A 25,931-nucleotide genomic window follows, 5' to 3' on the forward strand; every position below is an offset into this window, starting at 1 on the left:
TTCTTTGGATTCTAAAAATGGAAAAATTAATAATTAATAATTAATGATATTATTATTATTTTAAAATATTATATTTACTTTGTTCTTTATGTTCAAATTCCATTATTGTTGAATCAAAAATTTCATTATAGTTTATAATTAAACAAGAAATTACATTAGTTGCAAATATTTTATTTCCAAATTGTTGTACCTCGTCTCTTTCCTTTTTGAATCTCATTAATACATTTGAAAACATTTCACCTAAAACTTCGGGTGATAAAATAATAAATGATTTATGTAATTCTTGGGTGCAAAGTTTTTTGAATACTGAAAATAATTTTAATACTATTTGTATATTTACTTCTGGTAATTCTAAAATGCAAGTTTTTATTTTTTCGATATCCTCATCTAGAAAATAAAAATAATAAATTAATATAAACTAAAATAATTATAATTTAAAATGCTACCTACAATATGTATTAACTATATAGGCCTCGTTATAATTTTCTAAAATTAAAGGGTGGCTAAGCTGACACAAAATTGAGTGGATCCCCCATGCCAAGTCATACTGTGAATAAAATCCGCTTTCAATTTCTTGTTGGAATTGTTTAAGTAATGTAAAATTACGAATTTTATTTATTAAAACACTAATTTTTGCTTGATTGCCTTGTGTATTAAAAATATCCACTTGATTTGTGCCTATTTTTTTTTTTTTTTTTTTTTTTTTTTTTATTATTAATTAATAACCGATTGATAAAAAAATTAAAAAAAAAATAAAAAAATATATTTACATTTTTTTTCAAAATATTCTAAAACTATTAATAAATAGGGTGCTGCAATTTCTAATCTTAAATCATTCATTTTATAATATTGTTTTTATTTAGAAAAAGAAAAATATATTTGTTTAATGAGTTTATTAAAAAAATTAAAAAAATAAAATAAAATAAAATTAAATTAAAATTAAAATTAATTGGGGTGTTATTATAGCAGTTATTATTTGATTTATATTTATTTATATTAAACTACTATTTCGATATACAAAACAATTATAAAAAAATGGGAAAACTAATGCGTTGTGTTGGTGTAAAAATAAAAAAATAAAAAAAAAAAATAAAAAAAAATAAATAATAATAAAATTAAAATAAAAAAAAAAATAAAAAAAAAATAAAAAAAAATAAAATTAATATTTTCAAAAAATTAACACACACACAAATTTTGAAAATCAACAAAACTTAATTCTTGATATTTAATTTTAATAAAATGTTATTTTATATTAATTTTAAGTTACTTGAAATATTTTATAATTATTATAACTTTTATTTGATGCTTTCCATATTTAAATAATAAACATATATATTAATATATGAGTATAAAATAAAAAGGTATTTCTACATTTTTTATCTGTTAAATTTATTTAAAAAATTAATATAAACAAAATCTTGTGCTATTTCAGTTTTTACCCCATTTATAAAATTTAATTTAATATTTACAATAAAATTTATTTTTAAAGTAATAAAAAAAAAAAATTTTAATTTATTTGTAAAATTTTAACCCTAATTAGAAACTATTTCGGGAATATTAGTGGTAATATCGATTTGATTTGATGGTAATGTAGTATTATTTAAATCTTGATTAGTTGATGTTATAATATCGTTTAAATTATTATTATTATTATTATTATTATCGTTAACATTATTATTTGAATTTATTTTTGGTGATGTATTATTATTTCTATTGAAAATAGGTGATGTAGTTATTTTATTAAATATTGGACTGAAGCCATGCATTCTAGGAGTTGATGGGGGTTTTTCAAAATTTGGGGATGATAAAATACCTATTGTACATTTTTCCAATTTTGAGGGTATAGTTGAGGGATCTACATTATTGTTATTTGTATTTTCAGTATTGTCATGAACTCTGACAAATTCCTGTTGTAATACATCGATATTTCTCCTTGATCTACGATAGGCTATGTGAATTGAATGATTAATAACAATGAAACCAAGAGTACTAAGAGCAATTCCTACATAAAGAATATGATTATTTGGATTCTTTTCAAAACCTTTGACGAATAAAAATACAGTTGAAAATACAGTTAAAATTCCAAGCAACCCATATGCTGTATTTAGTTTTGTGTAGTTTTTAAACAAAGTTTCATTCTGTATACGAATTCTTAAAACATTTAATCTTTCCTCTCTAACCCTTTGCTCAAATGTGACCTCGCTTTGCTGTTGGGTTTGTTCACCATTGTTGTTATTACTGATGTTATTGGCATCTATAACCTCTGTAACTACATTACCATTTGATATTATATCACCATTGTTACTATTATTATTATTATTACTACTATCATTTGATTCTGTTAATGTATTGATAGTACTCATTTCAATATCAAATGATTGAGTACCTGCATTGTTTATATGTACATTATTATTATTTATTATATTTTGATGAGATGCATTTAAATTTGGATTGCCTTCACTTATAATTAAAGGTGATAGTGATTGCTTATTTCTTTCTATGACTTTATTTATTATTTTTGAACTATTTGGTGTTGTTTGTTGATTATTTATTTTTGGTGATGTATTTTTATTGGTCTCTATTATTATCGCCTCTTCTTTATTTATTTTTATAGTTTCTGAATCTTGGTGATTGCTTGTATTGGTTTTATTTTTCGATTGAAAGTGAGTTAACAACTCCTTTGCTTTTTGCTGTGAAACTATACAAGGACTACTCTGTTGTGATCTAGATGCTAAACTAAACTGCTCCCTAGTTGAAAGTACTGGTGATGGAGGTAAACTTAAACTCTTTTGATTCTTATTTTCTATAGACAAATATTGATCATTCATTTTTATTGTTGCTATTGAGTTTTTAAATCTTTAAAATATATATATATATTACAATTACAAAATTTTTATTTTTATTCTATATATTTTATAAAAAAAAAATTTTAATTTAAAATTAAAAAAAAAAATATAATTAGCTATTGATTAATTTTATTTTTGGTTACTGGTTTTATTGATTATTAAAATAAATTTTAATTATAATAATTATAATAAAATAAAACAAATATATAAAAAGAATAAAATAAAATAAAATAAAATAAAATAAAATAAAATAAAATAAAAAAATTGACTATAATAATCAATCGATTGATTATTTTTATTGCTATTAATAATTGTTTATTTATTTTACATTATTTAAAAATAATAGAATATTATTTTATTGGTTTTGGTTTTGATTTAAAATTTAATAAAATAAAAATATTAAAAAATAAAAATAAAAATAAAGGGTTTGTTTAAATGTGTTTTAGGTTTAAATTATCTATAATAAATCATTACCACTTTAATTAAATTTTCAATGTTTTATTTAACCTATGTGTGTGTGTGTTTGATTATTTTAAATCTAGTTATGGATTAAAATATCCTAAATTGGGGATGGGGATTGACAAAAATGTATGTTAATGTGGGGTTTATTTATGTGTGTTATCCAACTATATCTGTGTCTGCTATAAAACCAAATAATAAAAATCATATTAATAAATTATTTTATTACTTACACTTAAACTAGTTTAATATTTTTTCTCTATGGGATTTGATTAAATATTTAAAACTACCTTGTGAGATATTTTATTATATGCCTATATTTGGGACTGTGTGTAAGTGTGTGTTAAAAACAATACATTTAAATGTACAATAGATCTATTAAATATTATTTTTATTATTATTATTTTTATTAATAATATTTTTATTATTATTATTTATAAAATTATTATTGCTATAAAAATAATAAAAACAATAAAAATAAACAAATAATCTCAAAGATTAATTTATAAAAAAAAATTAAAATAAAAATTAAAAAAAAACACACACATGCAATAGCTTATTCAATTATTATTATTGAATTTGTGTGGGGTGTATTTAAATTTTTTTTTATTTTTTTATTTTTTTTATTTTTTTTTTTTTTATAAACATCATTTATTATTTTATTTCTATTCATTTTAATTTATACTTTAATACATCTATTTATATTTAAATTTAATATAAACAATAGTAATAATATAAGAAATTCATAAATTTATTAAAAAAATATGAAAAAAAAAAAAAATTAAAATTTTTTTTTGAAAATATTATTATTTTTAAAAATATTTTTTAATATTAATTTATTTTTTTATTTTTTTTTTAAATTTATAAATTTAATAACACAAACCACACACATTTAAAATAATAATAACAATATCAATCAATAAATAATGAAATTAACAAACGAACAGTTAAAAAAATATAAAGAGGATGGTTTTTTAATTATTGAAAACTTTTGTTCAGATGAAGAGATTGATAAGGTTACAAATGAAATGAAAAAACTTATTGATGAATATGATCCTTCTGAAACAATATCAATCTTTACAACAAGTGAACAAGATGTGGGTATTAAATTTAAATAATTCGATACTTAGAAAACCCTTATTAACTTTGTTTACAAATAGAGAAATACAGATGATTATTTTATTGGCAGCAGTGATACTATTAGATTTTTCTTTGAAAAGGATGCCTTGGTAGATGGCAAATTAGCAGTACCAAAAGAAATTGCCTTTAATAAAGTTGGTCATGCTCTTCATAATTTGAACCCAACCTTTGAAGAATTTTCATATTCTCCAAAAATCCATGATTTAATTTATTCACTTGGTTATAAAAAAGCATTATCGGTTCAATCAATGTATATTTTTAAAAATCAAAGAATCGGTGGTGAAGTTAATATTCATCAAGATAGTACATTTTTACATACAACCCCATTAGTAAGTAGTATCAATAAATCATCTTTATAACTATAGAACCAATTACTTATATTTAACCATTTTTTTATAAGACCACACATGCAATTTGGTTTGCATTTGAAGATTCAACAATCGAAAATGGTTGTCTTAGAGGTTTAGCTGGTTCACATAAAGCAGGTATTACTAAAAGATTTATAAAGAATGATGAAAATAAATTTGTATTTGTTCAAGATAGTCCCGATCCAGTATGTAAAAAAGAAGATTTTGTAGCTTTGGAATGTAAAAAAGGTTCCATTATTTTATTAGACGGTGCAGTTCTCCATTATAGCGAACCAAACAAATCCCAAAAATCACGTCACGCATACACTCTCCATTTTATTGAAGGCGAAGATGGTGTCGTTTATGAGGAAAATAATTGGTATGTAAAAAAAATAATAAATATACACAGATTTAACTATAAAAAAAAAAAAAAACATCGCTGACACATTCTATTTAAAACAGGTTACAATCATCAAAACCATTTAGAGCTCTTTAAATAAATAAATAAAAGATTTGGTTCTTTAATAAAAATATATAAATTTTTGTGACTAAATTCATCTTTGGTTACTAAGAAAAAAATAAAAAAAATAAAAACAAATAAATTTTGTTTGACACACTTCGTTATAATCCTATCTCCTATTTTTGGCTAAATATCCTAAAACTATATATCTTCTCTAAACTGTCTTTACTAAAAAAAATTGTAATAATATGATAGACGTGGTTTTATATATTTTGTAAACTAAATTATTTTAAAACGTTTATTTAGGCGGTTTTTTTAACACTTAATGAAGCTATATTAAAGATTAGTTTGGTTAGTAATGTTGTTGGGTTTTTGATGAATGATAAGTGTTTAGTTATACAAACCTTCTTTGAAACCACTGTTGAATCTCTTGTGAACAGTTTTAAGGTATCTAGTTCTACCAGTACCGGTGGTCTTTCTTCTGATGGCTTTAACACTCCAGTTGTATGATCTGGTTTTGGCTGATGGGTAACCACATGAAGCACAAGTCTTCTTTTGGACGTGGTATGATCTGTTACCACAACGTCTGCATAAGGTATGTGATTTACCGTTTCTACGACCAAAACTGAATGTACCTTTTGTCTATTGGTGATTGATTATCATAAACTCATAAATTAGTACATGTAGATTTGATTTGATATTTTAATTTGTTGATAGTGATAAAGGGATAAATGTGGATTGGGTGATAGATAAGTGATGATTATGATAGATAGATGTTGATTACCCAAAGATAAATTCATAATGGGTCATAGAGACAGAGATAATAGATAGGAGATAGAGTCATACCATTTTTTATATGAGGACGAAACTTAATAGACAAGAGAAAAAAAAAAAAAGAAAAATTGAAAAAATCAAAATTTTCGTTAGATTGAATTTTTTATGAGGCTCTTTTTTAAAAAAATTTTTTCGAATTTTTTAAAAAATTTTTTAAACGCGTTACTAATTATTTTTTATTAAAAGAGCTAAAAAAAAAATTTTATTTTAAATGGGAATGAAAAAAAAATAAATAAAATAAAACAAATAGAATTAATTTAATTTTATTATTATATAAATAAAAAAAATAAATATATATATTTTTTATTATTTTAAATTTTAATAATTGTTTTTATATTTTAAAGTTTTTAAAAACACACACAAAAAAAAAAAAAATTTAGATGCTTATAAAAAAGAAAAAAAAAAAAGAAAAAGAATTTATCTTTTTATTTTCTTTTAAATAATAATAATAATATTTTTATTGTTTTATTTTATATTCCTATAGCTTTTAATATCATTTTTTAAAAATATTTTTCGGTTTTTTTTTTATATTTTTTTAATTTATGCAATATCTTTTTTTTTTTTTTTTTTAAAATATTAATTTTCATTTTAAAAAATGATAATAATAAAATTTTATAAATAAAAATAAAATAAATAGTATTATTGTTTTTTTTTTTAATTTTAAAAAATTAAATAATTATTCGGTTTTATATGGAACAATATTAAATATACTTGAGCATAACTATTTTTGGGATTTTCTTCACATTTTAAATCTGGTGGACATTGAACATTTGAACAAACATCAGTAGAGCCATCAGTAGTTAATAAACCATTGTAACTAGCAGTGGTGAAGCCAATTAGATTGATTTGAGCAAAACAAATTGCTTTACTATCATCACCTCTTTGGCAATAGTAACCATTTGGGCATTAATATTTGAACATACACCATAAAAAAAAAAACAAATAAAAATAATAAATAAAAAAAATAAAATAAAAAAATAAAATAAAAATATATAAAAATAAAAAAAGAGATAGATTTTATAAAAATATAAAGATATTTATCAAAGTATTTTTTTGGTGCGTGAAATTAAAGGAAAATAAATAATTTATATTTTTTATTTTTTATTTTTTATTTTTTTTTTTAATTTTTTAATTTTTTTTTTAATTTTTAAATTATACTAACCCACCACATATTTAAATAAATAAATGAAATTACTATATGTTTTATTTATTTTATATTTTTTTGTTATTAATCTAAGTAACATTAAAGCAAGCAAAGGTGGAGTCAATACTAGTAATAGTTCAGAAGATGAACTCACTATTAATATAGTGGTAGATCAATTTTCAAAAATACCTTATAACTATACAGAGTGTGGAGCACCATCTTTGCCATGCACTAATTTTGAAGATGCAGGTAATAAACAATAAAAATAATAGTAATAATAATAACAACATTTTAAATACAAGATATTAACAGGAAAAAACTTTTAATAATTATTTAGGAACAAGTGCAAGATATTTATTAAATAATAACAAAGATTCATCTATTCCAATTAATCTAGTAATAGAGTTAAGAAACTCATTTTTTTATTTAAATAATACCAGTAGTTGTTTTGGAAATTTATATGGGTTTTGTAATATTAAAATTAAATCAAATAGTGGTGACGACAAAGTTACAATTGATGGGACAGATTATTTCACCGACCAACCACTTTTTGTTATAGAGCAACCACAAATCAATAAACCACCTAAATACACATGTGGTTATATTAAAATAGATATAAACAATTTTTCATTTACAAATTTTTATTTATCCTCTTCTTCACCATTGTTTTCAGTATTTGCCCAATTACCAAACCAACTTTATAGTTATTTATATTTCAATGTATATAATTCCAAATTTAGTAATATAAATAGTCCAATAATAAGCTTAGAAAATGATACACCATTCAATAATAATAATAATAATAATAAAAACAACAATAAATTACAATCAAATTTAAACCCAAATAATTATAATATGGTAACACTTTTTTCAACATGCAGTTTTAATAATATAAAACGTATGGGTGATTATATTACTGTTCCTACACCAATTTTTAAAATTAAATCAGCTATAATACAAATTTTATTATCAACTATTAGTGATGTAACCTTTTCATCTAAAGATCCACAGTTTATATATGTAGAGAATGGCAATTTAAAAATATTCCAAACTACATTTAAAAACATTCACTCTTCTTCATCTTTACCATTCATCACAACTCTTGAATCAGCATTCAATACACAGCTAGATACAATAACATTTCAAGATAATTCGGTTGGTACATTTTTAGAAATGAATCAAACTGCTCCACTTAACACCACTACAGAAATGGATTATATCTTTTTAACAGATTCAAGTTTTTCAAATAATATATTCAAATCCTTATACGATAATAATAATTTCATTGTGATCAACTCTAATAACCCACATAATAATTTGGTTTTAAATGGTGTACAGTTTTATAAAAATAAATTATTAGGCTCAGATATAATACCATCAACAGACTCATCAGAATCGTCATCATCCTCCCAAAAAGATATATCTAAAAATAAACTTGTATCAACATCGTCGCTCATCAACTTACAGGGACCAAATAATTATAAACTATTAACTGTGGAATTTAGGGACACATTGGAATCAATCTTTTTATTGTATTTGGGTCAAACTAATGTATCTATGGTAAATTCAATTTTACTATCTGTTGATCCAGCAGGTGGTGTGGGCTCCAACATAACATTTGACTCCTTATCATTCATCGCACAAACTGACACTTTGTATCAATGCACAGGATGTCTCTTCAACGGTAAGGTTGGAATTAAACCTCCATTGATTAGTACCTCCACAGCAATATTGTTAATACTAGGTTTCCTCGTCACAATCGGTGTATTGGGTGTCTTGTATAGTAAATTTGTTCACAAAAAACTCACAGAATCTATTGGAGGCAGAATCAGGAGATATAAGGAAAAACGTTTCATTCATTTGGATAAGAATATAGCATCAACACTAGAACAAAGTGAAAGTTTATTAAGCGATTACGATGATGATAGTAGTTACAGTATAAATAATAATAATAATAATAATAACAACAATAGTGCCATCAATGATGACTATAATAAATTTAAAGTTGTAGGTGATTTAGAATAAAAAGTTTATTTTTTTGAAACAAACAAAATAAAAGTTTTTATGATTTTTGAATAAAAAAAGATATTTTTATTTTTATTTTTTTTTCTTAAAAAATTTCAATTTTGTGTGTTTAAAATTACGTGTTTTTTTGGTGATGCAATTTAAATTTAATAAAATTTAATTTGTAAAACAATCATATTAATATGATTTTTTTTTTTTATTTTATTATTTTTATAAATAAAAATTTTTTAAATAAACTATAATTAATTAAAAAATGAAAGTAATAATAGAAATTAAAAAACAACTTTTCAAGGATTTTTATGCAGTTGGGGCTACTGCATTGGGGATTTTCCTAGTATATAGCACCGGTCTTATAATAGAAAAGAAGTTACATGCATCAAAGAAAAGTGAAGCATCATCTTTTGATGTTGCCAAAGAAATATATAAAAATAAGGGTATCAAGGGATTTTTCAAAGGAACAACCTTTGCTTTGGGGTACAAAGTTATAGTAGAAACAGTTAAAGATGTTCAAAAAAAAATATTTTTTGATAGTAACGGTAATTTTAAAAGTGGGGAAGCTATAGCTGAAAAAGACAATGGTAATAAACTTATAAATAAAATCAAAAATAAAATTAAAATTAAAAAAAATATAACTCCAAGCGCAGTATCAATAGAATCACCCACTATTTTAAATAGTGGTTTAAATAAAATAACCAAAAAATTAAATAGTATTTATATATATTTAAATAATGATGTATATAAATTAGAGTTGCTAAATATAGTAAATGTAGTATTGGAATGTCCCTTATATTTGATAAGGGATTGCTTTTTAATATCACCCAATAAATTCAAATTCAAAGAGTTTTTTAAATCAATAAAAACATTTAAAGTAATCAAGTTATTTGCTTATTATGCAGGTGTCAGTATTTTAAAAAGTTATTCAGACACCCTCATTGATGCCATAGTTCAAGAAATTCAAAATAATTGCGAAAAGAAGCCAAATTCATTATTCAACTATTTAAAATTTGTCATTATCATTAACAACAATATAATTTTGAAAAGCTATTTCCAATCTCTAATCCTCTGCCCATTGGATTACATAAAAATCCAATATTCCTTAAAAGTTGTCGAGTCTATGGATTTGGGTATAACCGTGGGTGCTTATAAAGAAACCCAAATTCAGTCACCATTTGCAATCATTAAAAAAAGCGGTTTATCTGAATTATACAAAGCTTTCAATATTTCATTTATCAATAATATTTTGTCGAATGTACTTTCGAAATACTTAGATAACATGGAGTTGGTTTTAAATTTAATAGCTATAAAAAAAAATATCACCAAAAAATAAAAAAAATATTTAAGAGCAGTTTGCTGTGTGAAAATAAAAATGGTGTGGGGTAGAAAATTATTAAAAATTACCCATAAAACAGTATATTATTTTTTAAAAATAAATAGTTTTTATGGGACATTATATTTAGAACATCTCTAGTTATATATGGATTAAATTATGTAATGATTTGGAAAATGGTTTTTAAAAAAAAAATATTTTTTTATAAAATTATTTTAAAATAACTGAAAAAAACTATTAATGTTCCAAGAAATTTTTTTGATTTTAAAAAGAAATTGTTTTACTGATAATTCATATTGACACTCAGATCTCGTTTAATTTTTTTTATTTTAGTAAAGGTTAGAAATAAACAATTTTAATTATTTGAAATTAAAAATGAAAAAAATGAAAAAAAAAAACTATTTAAAGAAAAAAAAAAAAAAAAAAGATATTGACAAAACATAAATAAATAATATTAAAAAATAGTATTCCCTATAATTTTTTTTAATAATTGTAATAAAAATAATAACAGTGTTAATATTAAAATCATGACAGACAAAGATTATGATTTTTACGGATACCATACAAGCAACTCATGGAAGGTAGATATCATGCTTAAAGAATTATCAATTGAAAGTTTTAACTATACCGAGGTTGATATTGCTGCCGGTGAGCAATTCAAACCAGATTTTTTAAAAATGAATCCAAATAACAAAATTCCAGTATTAGTAGATAATACTATTTCCCCACCACTTGTTTTATTTGAATCCGCAACCATTTTAGAATATTTGGCTGATAAGTATAAAAAACTTTTACCTGGCCTTGATCGTCCAAGAGAACGTTATGAGGTCCTTAAATGGGTAATTATATATTTATATAAAAAAATTATTTTAAAAAATTAAAAAATTAATAATCTATTTTTAATTGTTATAGTTAACTTTTACTGTTGCTTCACAAGGTCCAAACATGGGTCAGCTTTTGTTCTGGAAGATCCACAACCAAGAAAAGGTTCCTGCTGCAATTGAAAAATCCCAAAAAGAAATAGAGAGAATTTATTCTGTTTTAGATGGTGTTTTAAAAGATAGAAGTTATATTGCCGGTAGCGAGTTATCAATTTGTGACATATCTTGTTATGGATGGGGTATGTACTTGAAATTTGGTATTGTCGTTGATGGATGGGAGGTAAAATATCCAAACTTCAAAAGGTGGGTAGATTTAGTTGAAACTAGAGCTTCCTTTCAACATGCAGTTAAGTTAGCCGATGAGGCAATTAGAAATTGGCAGGCTTCTAAAAAATAAAATAATTTAATAAAAAATGTTTTTTATTCAACACAAAACTAAATTTTATTTATTTTTTATTTTTTGTATTATTAAATATATGGAAAATAATATATTTTATTGGTTTTTTATCTATTATTTTGAACGAATTTAAGATAAAATGGTGCCCCTTTTTAAAAAAAAAAAAAAAAAAAAAAAAATAATTTATATATATTTTAAATAATATATATAAAATAGGTTTTTATTATCTATATCTCAGCCATTTTTGTTTCTCTATTAATAGAAAAAATTTAGTTTACACTGTTAATAATAATAATTTTGATAATTAAAATAAAAAAAATTATATGAAAATAAAAAAAAATAAAAAAATAAAAAAATATTTTTTTATTTTTATTTTTATTTTTTTAAAAAAATGATTTATCGAATAGAAAAGAAAATTAAATTAAATAGTAGTGGTAATATCGAGAACAACAGTAATAATAACAAAAACAAGTACAGCAAAAATAACGATAGCAATCGTCACGATAATAATATAGCAGACCTAGAAAACCTGTTCTGGGTTATATGGCGTTTTCATTTAATAAAAAAAAAGATTTTTTCGTTTATTCGATCGAAATCAAATTATGGTGTATACAAATATAATCAAATATACTCGGTACCATGGATGGTGAATAATAGTATTGGTTTACTTAAAGACAAGGTTTTAAATAAGGGGTATCTGGTTTTTTCAGACCAATTACACTATGAAGAAATAAAGGATAAAAAGGAATATGGGCGTACTTTCAAAAAGAAAACAATTTTTAATTCAATTACCGATGATAAAGAATTTTATTATAATCTCTTCAAAAATTATAAGCAGTTTTTTTTAACAAATTTCGAGTTTACCTTCAACTTATTATTAAAATATGATTGTTTAGTTGGTTATTTGGTTTTTAAAGAGTTGTATAGTAAAAAGAATAGTGGTGTTTATTGCAGCGAAGAGGTCTTTCATCACAACTATTCAGATCTGTTAGTTCAGTCAATTATTCATTCATCTTTTAATATGGCAGAATATTTTATCAAAAATTACAAAACTAGCATTTCCAAAAGAGATTTGAAATCAATATGTGCAAATTCTTCAGATTCGCTTATAGAAAAATTTAAATTTATACTTAAATATGCGCCAAAAAGTATTTTTGATAAAAACCTTCACTCCTTTTTTGTCAATTTAAAATTTCACAAATTAAAGCTTAGAATGTTATTGGAGCTGTGCTATATAATCGTATCACTAAAAGAATTAAATGAAGCTTATCCCGTGGAATCATTAGACTCTGAAGTGCCCATACCATCCAAAGAACAAGTATTAACAAGAGGGCAATTAGATGGTTTAGTATTTTCAAATGAAGAGCTGGAAACTGTAGTATATGAATTCCCAAGTGATAATTTGGCTATTAAATCATTATTAGAAATGACCGTATCTTTTTCAGGTCCCCAGCATCAGGAACAAAATTCTATATTTTTAGTATTAAAATACACCAAAATTCAAATTGAAGATCAAGCATTAACAAAGCTAATAGGAACACAAGAAAAAGGTTTAGAAATATCAAAATTTGCAATTTTATCACACTATCGCAAAATTAACCCATCTTCAAGTTTATTTAAATATACCAGGAATGATAAAGAGAAAAAATTAAAATTTTTAAAGCTTTATTGCAAAAGATTTTATAATAGTTCAAAAGAAAAAAACCTTTCAGACCAACAAATAGCGCAAATCAATCAATCAATATACCATAGTTTGGTTTTTTTCGATGACTTTGACTTGTTTGATTTTTTTAAAGTTTTACTCAATTCGGTAGTGTCAATAGGAAAGCTATTTGTTTTAAAAAGCGAAAAGATATTATATTATTATAAAAACAAGTATCCTCAAGACTATAAATTAAGTGTGTTAGAATTTATCAATACAGAATTCAGTGTATTTGGTGAGCAAACCTTAGAATTAAATGCATTTCAATTTATTTTAAAAAATAGAATCGATTTTGAAGCCATCCTATCAAGCAACAGTGGGTGTAGAAAGCTTTTAGAAATAGTTAAAAAGGATGATATGGAGTTAGAGCAATTTAAATTGTTTGTTTTAAATACAACCAACGAATTCACATTCAACCTAAAAAGTTTTTTCTTGCAATCTTTTAGCGAAAAATACTATGCTACTTATTTTTGGATTAAAGAGACAGAGCATTTCAATAGAGCGACCTTCCTCCCAAATCAATTAGAAGATGATTTATTATTGCATTATCATTTACAAAAACTAGAAATACCTGAAAACAGTGATCAATTGTGTAATAATGAAAGTTTGGTTTTAAAGATTGGGCAATCAACAGGCGAATATAATTTATCAGTTTTAGAATTTATAATAAGGAAATATTATATTACACCACAACCTTCAAGTAGCGTGGTGGTTTACAAAATATTGGATTATAGTTCAAGAGTTGGTAATTTAGAACCATTCAAGTTTATTTATGACCGATTTCCATTTATTTACCAAGGTGGACACTTTATTGAATATTCCAAAATATTTATAAGAAATGCTTGGCTTTATGGTTATCCTCAACTATTAGACTTTTTATTTAATTATCTTGGTTTAAGAAAATTTCATTCATGTATAACTGAAACAAAATATAACGAAATAAATAGAATTCTATTTTTAAATACATACTCTAAAAAGACATTATTTAAAAATTAATTTTAATAAAAAAAAAATTTATTTATTTAAAATTGCAAATTACAAAATTAATTTAATTTATTATATAATTTTTTTTAATGTTTCAATAGTTTTTTTTTTTTGAAAGAGTTGTTTTAAACTAATCTTCTTAAAACGTATGGAAGAATACCACCATTTGCATAGTATTCAATTTCAATTGGGGTATCGAAACGAAGAGTGGTTTCAAATGATTTGCCACATTTGGTTGTAACTTTGACAGTTTGACCAGTTTTAAGTTGACTCTTTTCTGGGAGTTCAATGGTGAATTGTTCTTGACCTGTTAAACCAAGTGATTGAGCATTTTCGCCAGATTTGAATTGTAATGGTACAATACCCATACCAACTAAATTTGATCTATGAATACGTTCGAATGAAGTGGCGATGACACATTTAATACCTTGGAGGTATGGACCTTTAGCAGCCCAATCACGTGAACTACCACTACCATAGTCACTACCAGCTAAGACGATGAGTGGATGACCTTCAGATTGATATTTTTCAGCAGCATCAGAAACAAACATTAATTCACCAGTTGGAATATATGTAGTGTTTGGACCAACAGATGGGGCTAATTTGTTAACTAAACGGGTATTGGCAAATGTACCTCTAACCATAATTTCATCATTACCTCTTCTGGCTCCGTATGTATTGAAATCTTCTGGTTTAACACCTTTTGATTCGAGATATCTGGCAGCTGATGATTTTCTATTGATGTTACCGGCTGGTGAAATGTGATCAGTGGTAATACTATCACCGAGATTTAAAAGACAGTAGGCATCTTTAATTGGTGGTCTTTGTGGTACAGTGAGTTCCATTGTTTTGAAGAATGGTGGGTTGTGAATATAGGTAGAGTTTTCTTCCCATGGATATAGGAGACCAGTTGGTACTTTAAGCTCATTCCAGCTCTTGTTGCCATCAGTAACATTGGCATAGATACTCTTATACATACTTGGAAGAACATTCTTTTCGATAGTTTCTTGAATTAATTGTTTTGATGGCCAAATATCACGAAGGAATACTGGTTGACCAGTCTTTTTAGAGATACCTAATGGATCGGTTTCAAAGTTGAAATCTACAGTACCAGCAAGAGCATAGGCGACAACTAATGGTGGTGAAGCAAGATAGTTGGCTCTTAATAATGGATGGATACGAGCTTCAAAATTACGATTACCAGATAAAACACCAGCAGCAACTAAATCAGCTTTAGTGATGGCTTCAGCAACAGGTTCAGATAAATCACCACTATTACCGATACAAGTCATACAACCATAACCAGTTAAGTTGAAACCTAATTTGTCGAGAGCATCTTGGACACCACTGTGTTTAAAGTATTCAGTGACAACACCTGAGCCTGGGGATAATGAGGTTTTGATATATGGTAAAACTTCAAGACCATGTTCAACAGCATTTCTAGCTAAAAGACCAGCACCTAACATAACTGATGGATTACTTGTATTGGTACAACTAGTAATGGCGGCAATAGCGACAACACCATTACGGATAGTATATTCTTTGCCCTTAAAGTTAATGGTTGTTTCTTTTTTGATTTGTTCTTGGGCTAAACCAAAACCTTTGAAACCAACTGGGGATGAAAGACAGCTGTTGAAATCTTTTTGCATGTCGGTAAGTGAAATACGATCATGTGGTCTTTTTGGACCAGAAAGAGATGGAACAACAGTTGAAAGATCTAACTCCATAGTAGTGGTGAAAACTGGATGATTTGGTGAATTATAATCACACATTAAATTTTGAGTTGAAAGATATTGTTCAATGAATTTAATGTTTTTATCTGGACGACCAGTTGATAAAAGATATTTAATTGTATTTTTATCAGCTGGGAAGAAACCCATGGTAGCTCCATACTCTGGTGCCATATTGGAAATAGTGGCACGATCTTGAACTGAAAGTGATGAAACACCTTCACCAAAAAATTCTACAAATTTACCTACAACACCTTTCTTTCTTAATTCATTTGTAACTGTTAAAACTAAATCTGTAGCTGTAGCTGTATCTGGTAATTTGCCTGTAAATTTATAACCAACAACTTCTGGTAAAACCATTGACATCTGAAAAAAAAAAAAAATTAAAATTTTTTATTTTTTTTTTATTTTTTTATTTATTTTTTACTTACAGGTTGACCCAACATGACAGCTTCGGCTTCAATACCACCAACACCCCAACCACAAACACCTAAACCGTTAATCATGGTTGTATGTGAATCAGTACCAACAACACTATCTGGGTATAATAAGTTATTTTTATTCATTACTTCTCTTGCTAAATATTCTAAATTAACTTGGTGAACAATACCATAACCTGGTGGAGCAATAAAGAAGTCGGAAAATGCTTGAGCACCCCATTTTAAGAAACTGAAACGTTCATGATTTCTGTTGAATTCAATTTTTTGATTTTGTTCTAATGCATCAACACTATTAGTAATGATAATAATTAAAAGGGTTAGTAAAAATTTAAATTAAATTAATAAAATTGTATACATTGTATACATTACGTTCTAGCAACATCAACTTGAACAGAGTGATCAATAACAAGATCAACTGGTACTAATGGATTGATTTTAGATGGGTCGCCACCTAATCTCTTCATAGCATCACGCATAGCAGCAAGATCAACAACAGCTGGTACACCAGTAAAATCTTGTAATAAAACTCTTGCTGGTTTGAATGGAATTTCAATATTGTTGGCTGTTTTTTCCCAATTTAAAATATTTTCGACATCTTTTTCATGAACAGCAAAATTATCACAATTACGAACGGCTGATTCTAAAAGAATTCTAACTGAATATGGTAACTTTTCTGTAAAAAAAAAAATAAAAAAAATAAAATTAAAAAAAAAAAAAAAAAAATTTTAAAAGATTTATTTAAATATAAAGAAAAAAAAATAAAGTGTCAATATTAAATGTTTACATTTTATTTTAATGATTAATAATATTAATTTAATATTTACCAATTCTTTTATCTTGAAGTTTTTCAATGTTGTAGAAATGATATGTTTCACCATCAACAGTAAAACTATCTTTAACCTTATCAAATGGGTTTGTCATTTTAATATAAATATGTATTTTATAAAAAAGATTTATAAATAATTTAAAATGAAAAAAGGAAAAAGAAAAAAAAAAAATAATTTAATATAAATATATTAAAAAGAAAAAAAAAAATTAAAAAAAAAAAAAATTTAATTTAATTTTTCAATTTTTTAAAAAATAAAAATAAAAAAAAATAAAAATAAAAAAAAAAAAATTGATGGATTTTTTTGCACCATACATATACAAAACAATAATAATTCATTTTAGGGAAGAAATTTCATTTTTTATTAATAAAAAAAAAAAAAAATTAAAAAAAAAATAAATAATTTGTATTTTATAAAATTATAATAATAATATTATCACACATTTACAATCTAAAATTAATATGGTAAATATTTCTATTATTATAATGATAAAATATTATCATTTATTATAATAGAAAATCTGAAATAAATCTAATTATTAAATTTTTTTTTTTTATTTTAAAGAAATAAATAAAATGGAAAATATCAAATTTAATACTAGCAATGAAAATAATGTTATAACATTAACAAGTAATAATAATAATAATAATATCAATAATGATAATAATAACAATAATACAAATAGTATAGACTGGTCAAATCATAAAGAAGTTGTTTTACCAAATTTAATAGTGGTCAAAATATTAGAGCTTTACATTGAATATTCAGAATCAATTAAATATAACGAATTGCAATTGTTATCATTGGTATGCAAAAAATGGAACTCTTCCATCGTTCCGAAATTAGAAAGATTTAGAATTAGCAAATGTAATGACTATGTAAAAACCTTTTCAAATATGCAAAACTTGGTTGAAAGATTAAAACGATTTGGTCTTAAAAGTGGTTATTCATATGGCAATAATGTTTATCGTTCCGAAACAAAACGTATCCAAAATGTTTTAAATATGATATTACAACCGAAAATAATAGAAGACACTATTAATTATTTTAACGAAGATATTTTAATAGATGGCATACAATGTGGAACTCTTTTTGATCCTGACACCAGCAAAATCAAAAGTTTTGCAACTACAACAATAATGAAAAATGGTAAAAGCCAGCCCTTAGAGATTGATGCGTCAAGAGTTCAAATAACACAGTTACAACTTTCACACCATAGATATTATTATCCAAAACATAAAATTTCTTTAGATAAGCTTTTCATCTATGAAGAGGGTAAAACTTATGATGTAGATCATTTGAATGAAAGAAAAACTACTAATGAAGCACCACAGTATGGTGTATTTCTTACAGGAATTCCTTGTAATGAATGTGAAGGCTGTACATTAGAATTAATAGATCCTCCATCAATTAACTATATTTATGGAGATGTCAATAATAGACATGAAACTACTTCAGAATACCAATTAGCAACAAATCTTGTCAGTCGTAAGTTTCAAACCGTATTGTATTGTGACTCAATAGAATTCCTAAACAATTCAGTAAAAAGAATTAAACCAATTTCTAGTGGTACATGCTTAGTATTAAAATATAATATTTTTTATGATGAATCTGAGTATGATATTCTCAGAAATAGTAATAATAATAATAATAATAATAATAATAGTAATAATATAAACACCATTATAAACGATGTATATGGTTTTAATGTACCCGTAATGAATCAATTTTTCAAAGAAATTCAAGAACCTTTAAAAAAATTTAATGTTGGAATAACATTGGGATCCGTTTATTCAAATACCAAAATAAAATATGGCCATTGTGAACCCTTGAAAGGTAGGGATATAATACTCTGGCACTTTTTTAAAGAGAAGTTTGGTTTGGATAAAATAAGAGTTTCCACATTACTATATTCAACAAAAGATGGTTTTATTGAAGAGTTGAACCATAGGAATGTTCATGATGGGAATATTACAATGACAGAGTCGAAACATACCGTTATTTTCTCTTCCATTGATCTTGAGGAATCAAATGAATTTCATGTAGAAGACTACAGCGAAAATAGAGTTTTAGTATTTTCAGCAATTATCATATTTAAATAATGATAGTAATAAATAATTTTAAGTTTTAAATTTTTAAAAAAAAAAAAAAAAATACCTATCTTTTATTTATATCTATCACTTTAACAAATCTAATCAAATCTATATTTAAATTAATTAAAAATTCGTTGTTATTATGGTAGCATATAATTTCTTGTAATGTGTTTGGAATTGTTGTAATGTTGAACCTAGCTTTACTTGCACCTATAAATATTGACTCTATTTTTTTTAAATCTGTTAATATTTCATCTGTGATTGACCTATTAAAGTTTCTACCTAGTTTTAAATCGACCAAATCTTTAGGTAGATATACTAATGGTTGGTTATAGTCGTCACCAAAGGTAAGCGAAGTTAGATTGGGTGGCAATGTTCCCTCTTCCATTGGAAAGTTATATTCTGTAGAAAAAAATTAAAATTAGTTTTTTATAATTATGTATTTATTATATTTTATTATTTATAAAAATTAACCTACCCTGACCCAATCTTAAGTCTGTTAGTGTGGATGGAAGAGAATATGGTATAATTTTTGTGTGATGATAATAACCAAATTGCAATTTTTTTAAATTGTTTAAATTTTCTAATAAACCAACTTCTATGGATTGATTAAATTTCGAACTTAATATAAGAGTTTCCAAATCTGTGGGTAGGCTATTTGGGAGAAGAGGTTTATTAAAGTTTCCACCGAGTGAAAGATATTTGACTGAATGCGGTATATCATTAGGTCTAATTATTTGATTGAAGCTTTTATCAAACTTTAATATTTGAACCCCTATAGGAAGTGAGTTTGTGAGTGGTTGGTTAAATGAGTACCCAAAGCATATAGTTGTACAACTCGAAGGAATTATTGAAGGAGGTATTATTCGGTTAAATCCTGCGCCCAGCTTTAAAGAGGTTAAAGATGAAGGTAGTGGATGGTCTAAATGATGGTTAAAATATGGACCAAATTCGAGCTTTTTTAAATTTTGTGGGAGAGAGTTGGCTATAATCGGTGATGAAAAATAGGTACCAAAGGTTAAATCAGTTACATTTGGTGGAATTGACCCTGAATAAAGTATAGAGTTGTACAATAATTCTGTGCATGATGAAGGAATTGTATCAGGTTGAATTTTTAATACGTTTGGGCTGTAGGATTTAAAACGGACAAGGTTTGATGGTGAGCAAAATGCATTCGATCTGATTTCTTTAAAGTCAAAACCCAAAACAATTTCCATTAGACTCGATGGTAAAGAATTAGCAAGCAAAAGCTGGTCAAAGTGGTAACCCAGTGTTAGCTTTATAGTATTTTGTGGTATAATACCAGGTCCAATACTATGGCAACATCTATTAATATCTAAGAATGTAATGGAAGAGGGAAGAGATCCTGAAAGCAATGGCTGCTTGGTACAAAGATAACCGAAATGAAATGATAGTAGCCCATTCGGTAAAACACCATGAATCAATGGTTGCGAATATTCATTTGGTAATTGAAGATCGGTAAGTGAGGAAGGAAGTGATCCAATTTGTAGGGGATAGTTAAAGTTACCAATTATTATTAGTTTCGTTAAAGTAGCTGGTAAAACCCCTGGATACAACGGGTTGTTGAAACCCTTGTCTAGAAATAAAAATTTAAGATTTTGGCCCAAAACCCCTGGTACCAGAGGACTATCAAACTTATCACCAAATATAATTGAAGTGAGTGAATCTGGAAGCATTCCCGGCTCTAGTATTTGTGAAAACTCTGGACCAAATCTAACTGATAAAAGACCATCGGGTAACACACCTTTTAAAGGCTTGTTAAAACTATAGCCAAAATTAATTTCAACTATATTTCCACCATTACTTAAACTGCCAACTTCTAATTTTTGATTAAAGCTTAAACCAAAATTAACTCTAGTAACACTTGGTGGTAATGAAAATGGCATAATCTTATTGTTGTATGTATCTCCAAATGAAAGATCTGTGACTGAACTAGGTATCATTGACTCTTTGATTTCTTCATTAAAAATATCACCAAACTTTAATACTCTAATACTATTATTATATTTTAAAAAATTTATTAATTTGTAATAGTTTTCAGTTTTATAACTTTTTATTAAAATATCATTTTTATTATTATTACTATTGATGTTATTATTATTGATAAAACTACTATTATAACTATAATTATTACTATTATTATTATTATTATTATTATTATTATTATTATTAACTTCCATATCAAATATTAATAATACATTATTGCAATAGTCTCTGTATTTATAGCTATAAAATGTTTTTATTGAAAAGAATCTTTGATGTTGATGAATTTTAAATATTTGACAAAAATATAAGATCTTGTATCTTAGAAATTGGTTTTTAAAAACTTTGAAAAACAAATAATTTAATTTTTCATTTTCCTCATTGTTATCATCATTATTATTTTTATTATTATTATTATTATTATTAGTATAAGTTAATAAATTGTTTTTATAGAAATTATTTATGTTGTTATAGTTAAACATTCTATGTACTAATAAATATATAAAAAAAAAAATAAAAAAATCTTTTCATTAAATAAAAAATTTAATTTAATAATTTTTTAAAAAAATTAATTAATTTTTTTTTTTTTTTTTTTTTTTTTTATTTATTTTTTCATATTTTTTTTTATTTTCATTCAATCCATATTTTTATTTTATAAATATAAATATTGTAAATAATATTTCTTTTAATTATTCAATGTATATATATATTTTTTATTTGTTTATAATTAAAAGAAATAAAAATTAAAAATAAATAATTAAAATAAAAAAAATAAAAAAAAAGAAAATTTTATTTGAAATTATTTTTTTAAAATTTTTTTTTTAAAATTTTTCGTTTTTAAAAATATTTTTTTTTTCAAATTAAAACCATTTAGCAATAAATCCTCTTCGTTTTTTTTCTTTAAACATATCATAACTATATCTATATTTATAATAAAATAATAATTTATAATAAAAGAAAAAAATGAGTGGTAATAATTCACAATTAACTATAGAGAATTTAATTGAAGTTATTAATGGATTAAATAACCCAACACTCAACAAACAGTACGAAGCAAAGTTAAATTTGATTTCAAATCAATATGGTTTCGGTGTTGCATTAGCAAAACTTGTAAGTGATAAAAACTTTGATCCAATTCATAGACAATTCTCTGCTATTCTTTTAAAGAATTATATTCATAAACATTGGGAAAATGTCGATGGTGAAGATGTCTATGACGTCGGTGTAGACCAAAATGCTTCAGCTAGCATTAATCAAGAAACAAGATTGGCATCAACTGAAGAAAAATCACAAATTAAAACTTTACTCTCCCCTTTATTATCTGATCCTTCATCAAAAATCCGTACTGGAATTGTAAATATAATTAAAATAATAATAATAATAATAATATTAATAATAAAATGATTAATATTAATAATTTATCTTTCTTTAATAGGGAATGTGTATTGCAAAGATTGGAGCATTTGAATGGCCACATGATTGGCCAGGATTAGTTGATGATTTGGTTATTTGTTTAAATCCAAATAATCCAGATTTATTTGATGGTGCAATTAGATGCTTGGAAATTTTAAGCGATCCAGAATTTTTATCAGAAGAGCAATCTGAATCATTAATGGATATGGTTTTCCCAATTTATACAGATTTATTAACTAAAGATATTGGAGCTATGGAGCAAATTAGAATCATTAATGTTTTTAGAAACACAGTTACACATGTTACTTTTATAAAGTCAATCTCAAAGGTTCTCTCAAATAAATTAACTAAATTTTTACCAACTTGGATACCAATATTTATTAATCATCTTTCAAGAGTTTTGGACATCAATTCACCAAAAATAAATCATCATTTCACAATCATGACTGGTATCATCGAAATTTTTGCTCTCTTGGTCCAAGATTTCCCAAAGAAAATGAAGCCACATATTCAACAAATCGTTTCACCAATTTGGACTCTCTTTAATAGCTGTTATCCAATCTTTGAAAAAGTAGAAATCAATCCAGTCCACGGTATAGTTAGCAATTTTGTTGAAGACGGTGTTACCAAAATCGATCGTTTAGTTTCATCAATTTTTGACTTTTTATTACAAATCTTTACAAGAAAAACCAATGAAATGTTCACCCCATTTTTAAAACAAATCTACATAACTTCACTTCATTATATGCAAATGAGCTACGATTTAATTGATCTTTGGGAAAACGATCCAAATTTATATTTAGAGAACGAAGATGAAAATACCTACAGTCCACGTGTTGTTGCCTCCACTCTTATTCAAGAAGTTTGTGAAAGCTATAAAGAAGATGGTGTTTCTGCACTCTTTGAAGCAATCTCTGAATGTTTTATTGAAGCCAATAACAACAAAGAAAAAAGCCAATCTTGGTGGAAAATTAGAGAAGCCGCTCTTTATGCTCTTTCAAATTCATCAGAAGTTTTAATTAAAAAAAAACTTTTTAATTCTTCTCAGTTCCTTCAAACTAATTTAACTCAAGATTTTGTAGATGTACCAAATACCCCAGATGTTGGTCTTCATATTTTACGTAGTCGTTCCCTTATTTGTGCAAGTAAATTTACAAAAGATGTAGATTCATCAGTCACTGTCCAATTTTTTAAACAAGCTATTCACTTATTAAATTCAGATGAATCAGTATCGCCATTACAATTAAAACTTAGTGCTATTATAGCAATTGGTGGTTTTGGTCCAAAGATTGATCGTGATATCATCTGCCCATATATTCCAGACACAATCCATATACTCACAGGTTTAATTGGTCAATTATCAAGTGACAGTTTATCATTATTATTGGAATGTATTCTACTTTTAATTAAAATTGACAAAGATATTACTGGTCAAATGGAGCCACTTCTTACTCAACACCTCTCACAAGCTTGGGTTAATTATGCCAATGATCCACTTATCAATGACGTATTAAAAGATATCTTTAGAACTATTTGTGCTTGTCCAAAATCATATCCAGGTATTTTACAACGTATGGTTCCTACTCTCAATATCATTTTAAGTGCTTATAACAAACCCATCTATTTGGCTGTTGCTGATTCTGCTGTCGATATTACTGGTGTTATTATGGCCCGTATTGAACAATCTATTGATCAATATCTCTTAGACCAACTCTTTGCTCCACTTTTAAATATTTTAATGGCTGGTTCCATCGAAACTGAAAGAGGAATAATCAAGGCTGCACTTTTTTCAGTTTTACCATTTGTCTATAAAACACCAGCAGAACTAATGGTTCAATGGACATTTACACCACAGAACTCCAACCAACCAGTTACTGGTCTTCATGCTGTTCTTTTAGCCTGCAAGCGTATCCTCATGGAATCTGACCCATTTGTTATTGTTGATGTACCACAAATTATCAATGCAATTCTCGTTCATCACAGTGATGCTATTAAAAATCAATTATCATCTTTATTCGAGTTAACTCTTCAAGCCTTTTACAACTCTAAGCTTCCAACACAAAAACAAGGTTTTTCTTCAATTTTTGCCCGTTTAATTATTCAACATAAAAATCTCCTCATCGACTATTTAGCTGGCATCCCAGGTCCAAACAATGAAGGAACTGCCTTAGAATTCGTATTGAATGAATGGCAAAAGCACCATTTCGATCTTACTAATAAACTCGATAATAATGTATCCATTGTTGCAATGTGCACTCTTTTCAGTCTCAACGATAAACGTTTAGAGTCAATCATGGTAGATGGTAAGTTAAATTTACCACCAGGTTCAGCTCGTTCAAGAAAAACTGGAGCAACTTGGACTAAAGAACCATTATTTGTAAAAATAGTTCAAAACCTATGGGAGGTAATTTATATGGAACAACAGGAGAAAAATAATACCAATAATAATACCCTAGAAGAAACAGATGACGAAGATGAAGAGGATGACGAAGATGAAGAACCAACAGAAGAAGATATTAAAAATTATTATGGTGATATTAAAGTCGAAAACGGATTTGCCAATGCCGAGGATTTTGCAGATATGTTTTCTGATGATGGTGACAATTATTCTTTGAGCGGTGATGAATTTAGCGAAAATATTATAGATATTTTAACAAAATCAGACCCAATATATAACTTAGACCTCAAGCAATATCTCGAAAATTTCTTTGATAATATTTCCAAAACATCTCCTCAATCAATTTACGAACAAATCGCCCCAACCTTAAACCAATTAAAAATAAATATGTATAAATTTTAATTTTTATAATAAAAAATAAAATTTTTATATTTTAGACATAAAAATTTAATAAATTATAAATACTGTAAAATAAAAAAT

General features: G+C 25.2%; 12 protein-coding genes across 12 annotated transcripts in view; 7 read left to right on the forward strand and 5 right to left on the reverse strand.

The window, feature by feature from the left end:
- DICPUDRAFT_96526 (uncharacterized protein) overlaps window positions 1-1,029 on the reverse strand; it is a gene marked incomplete at its 3' end in the record, with an annotated part of 2,312 nt that extends 1,283 nt beyond the window's left edge. The window contains exons 1-3 of the mRNA XM_003283877.1: window positions 771-1,029; window positions 451-678; window positions 79-387 (exon numbers count right to left, since the gene is read on the reverse strand). Of these exons, the coding sequence (XP_003283925.1) occupies window positions 79-387; window positions 451-678; window positions 771-840 (607 nt within the window). The 5' untranslated portion in view covers window positions 841-1,029. The remainder of the gene's footprint in view (window positions 1-78; window positions 388-450; window positions 679-770) is intronic.
- A 456-nt stretch (window positions 1,030-1,485) lies between these two features.
- Window positions 1,486-2,828, reverse strand: DICPUDRAFT_96527 (uncharacterized protein; the record flags this gene model as incomplete). The annotated part of the gene is made up of 1 exon (XM_003283878.1): window positions 1,486-2,828. The coding sequence occupies one exon, from the start codon at window positions 2,826-2,828 to the stop codon at window positions 1,533-1,535; it is 1,296 nt and encodes a 431-aa protein (XP_003283926.1). The 3' UTR covers window positions 1,486-1,532.
- A 1,403-nt stretch (window positions 2,829-4,231) lies between these two features.
- On the forward strand, window positions 4,232-5,288 carry DICPUDRAFT_74901 (uncharacterized protein; the record flags this gene model as incomplete). The annotated part of the gene is made up of 4 exons (XM_003283843.1): window positions 4,232-4,402; window positions 4,466-4,774; window positions 4,846-5,171; window positions 5,255-5,288. 4 exons carry the CDS (start codon window positions 4,232-4,234, stop codon window positions 5,286-5,288), a joined length of 840 nt encoding a protein of 279 aa, XP_003283891.1.
- A 230-nt stretch (window positions 5,289-5,518) lies between these two features.
- On the reverse strand, window positions 5,519-6,115 carry DICPUDRAFT_52603 (uncharacterized protein). The gene is made up of 3 exons (XM_003283879.1): window positions 6,099-6,115; window positions 5,657-5,894; window positions 5,519-5,583 (listed from the first exon to the last, which is right to left on the reverse strand). The coding sequence occupies exons 1-3, from the start codon at window positions 6,099-6,101 to the stop codon at window positions 5,555-5,557; spliced, it is 270 nt and encodes an 89-aa protein (XP_003283927.1). The 5' UTR covers window positions 6,102-6,115; the 3' UTR covers window positions 5,519-5,554.
- Window positions 6,116-7,271: 1,156 nt separating this feature from the next.
- Window positions 7,272-9,307, forward strand: DICPUDRAFT_96528 (uncharacterized protein; the record flags this gene model as incomplete). The annotated part of the gene is made up of 2 exons (XM_003283844.1): window positions 7,272-7,479; window positions 7,568-9,307. The coding sequence occupies 2 exons, from the start codon at window positions 7,272-7,274 to the stop codon at window positions 9,253-9,255; spliced, it is 1,896 nt and encodes a 631-aa protein (XP_003283892.1). The 3' UTR covers window positions 9,256-9,307.
- A 201-nt stretch (window positions 9,308-9,508) lies between these two features.
- Window positions 9,509-10,582, forward strand: DICPUDRAFT_74903 (uncharacterized protein; the record flags this gene model as incomplete). The annotated part of the gene is made up of 1 exon (XM_003283845.1): window positions 9,509-10,582. One exon carries the CDS (start codon window positions 9,509-9,511, stop codon window positions 10,580-10,582), a length of 1,074 nt encoding a protein of 357 aa, XP_003283893.1.
- Window positions 10,583-11,109: 527 nt separating this feature from the next.
- DICPUDRAFT_86044 (uncharacterized protein) lies at window positions 11,110-11,860 on the forward strand (the record flags this gene model as incomplete). The annotated part of the gene is made up of 2 exons (XM_003283846.1): window positions 11,110-11,421; window positions 11,495-11,860. 2 exons carry the CDS (start codon window positions 11,110-11,112, stop codon window positions 11,858-11,860), a joined length of 678 nt encoding a protein of 225 aa, XP_003283894.1.
- A 391-nt stretch (window positions 11,861-12,251) lies between these two features.
- On the forward strand, window positions 12,252-14,558 carry DICPUDRAFT_74905 (uncharacterized protein; the record flags this gene model as incomplete). Its single annotated transcript, XM_003283847.1, has 1 exon — window positions 12,252-14,558. One exon carries the CDS (start codon window positions 12,252-12,254, stop codon window positions 14,556-14,558), a length of 2,307 nt encoding a protein of 768 aa, XP_003283895.1.
- Window positions 14,550-17,791, reverse strand: DICPUDRAFT_45137 (uncharacterized protein). Its single transcript, XM_003283880.1, has 4 exons — window positions 17,541-17,791; window positions 17,086-17,389; window positions 16,708-17,005; window positions 14,550-16,642 (listed from the first exon to the last, which is right to left on the reverse strand). Exons 1-4 carry the CDS (start codon window positions 17,635-17,637, stop codon window positions 14,672-14,674), a joined length of 2,670 nt encoding a protein of 889 aa, XP_003283928.1. The 5' UTR covers window positions 17,638-17,791; the 3' UTR covers window positions 14,550-14,671.
- Window positions 17,792-18,118: 327 nt separating this feature from the next.
- Window positions 18,119-19,645, forward strand: DICPUDRAFT_74907 (uncharacterized protein; the record flags this gene model as incomplete). The annotated part of the gene is made up of 1 exon (XM_003283848.1): window positions 18,119-19,645. The coding sequence occupies one exon, from the start codon at window positions 18,119-18,121 to the stop codon at window positions 19,643-19,645; it is 1,527 nt and encodes a 508-aa protein (XP_003283896.1).
- Window positions 19,646-19,734: 89 nt separating this feature from the next.
- DICPUDRAFT_147667 (uncharacterized protein) lies at window positions 19,735-22,122 on the reverse strand (the record flags this gene model as incomplete). Its single annotated transcript, XM_003283881.1, has 3 exons — window positions 19,735-19,744; window positions 19,903-20,038; window positions 20,115-22,122. 3 exons carry the CDS (start codon window positions 22,120-22,122, stop codon window positions 19,735-19,737), a joined length of 2,154 nt encoding a protein of 717 aa, XP_003283929.1.
- Window positions 22,123-22,603: 481 nt separating this feature from the next.
- On the forward strand, window positions 22,604-25,853 carry DICPUDRAFT_147668 (uncharacterized protein; the record flags this gene model as incomplete). The annotated part of the gene is made up of 2 exons (XM_003283849.1): window positions 22,604-22,993; window positions 23,076-25,853. The coding sequence occupies 2 exons, from the start codon at window positions 22,604-22,606 to the stop codon at window positions 25,851-25,853; spliced, it is 3,168 nt and encodes a 1,055-aa protein (XP_003283897.1).
- Between the last annotated feature and the right edge of the window lie 78 nt (window positions 25,854-25,931).

The sequence above is a fragment of the Dictyostelium purpureum genome (assembly GCF_000190715.1).
Source record: "Dictyostelium purpureum unplaced genomic scaffold DICPUscaffold_15, whole genome shotgun sequence".
Classification (NCBI taxonomy): Eukaryota; Evosea; class Eumycetozoa; order Dictyosteliales; family Dictyosteliaceae; genus Dictyostelium; species Dictyostelium purpureum.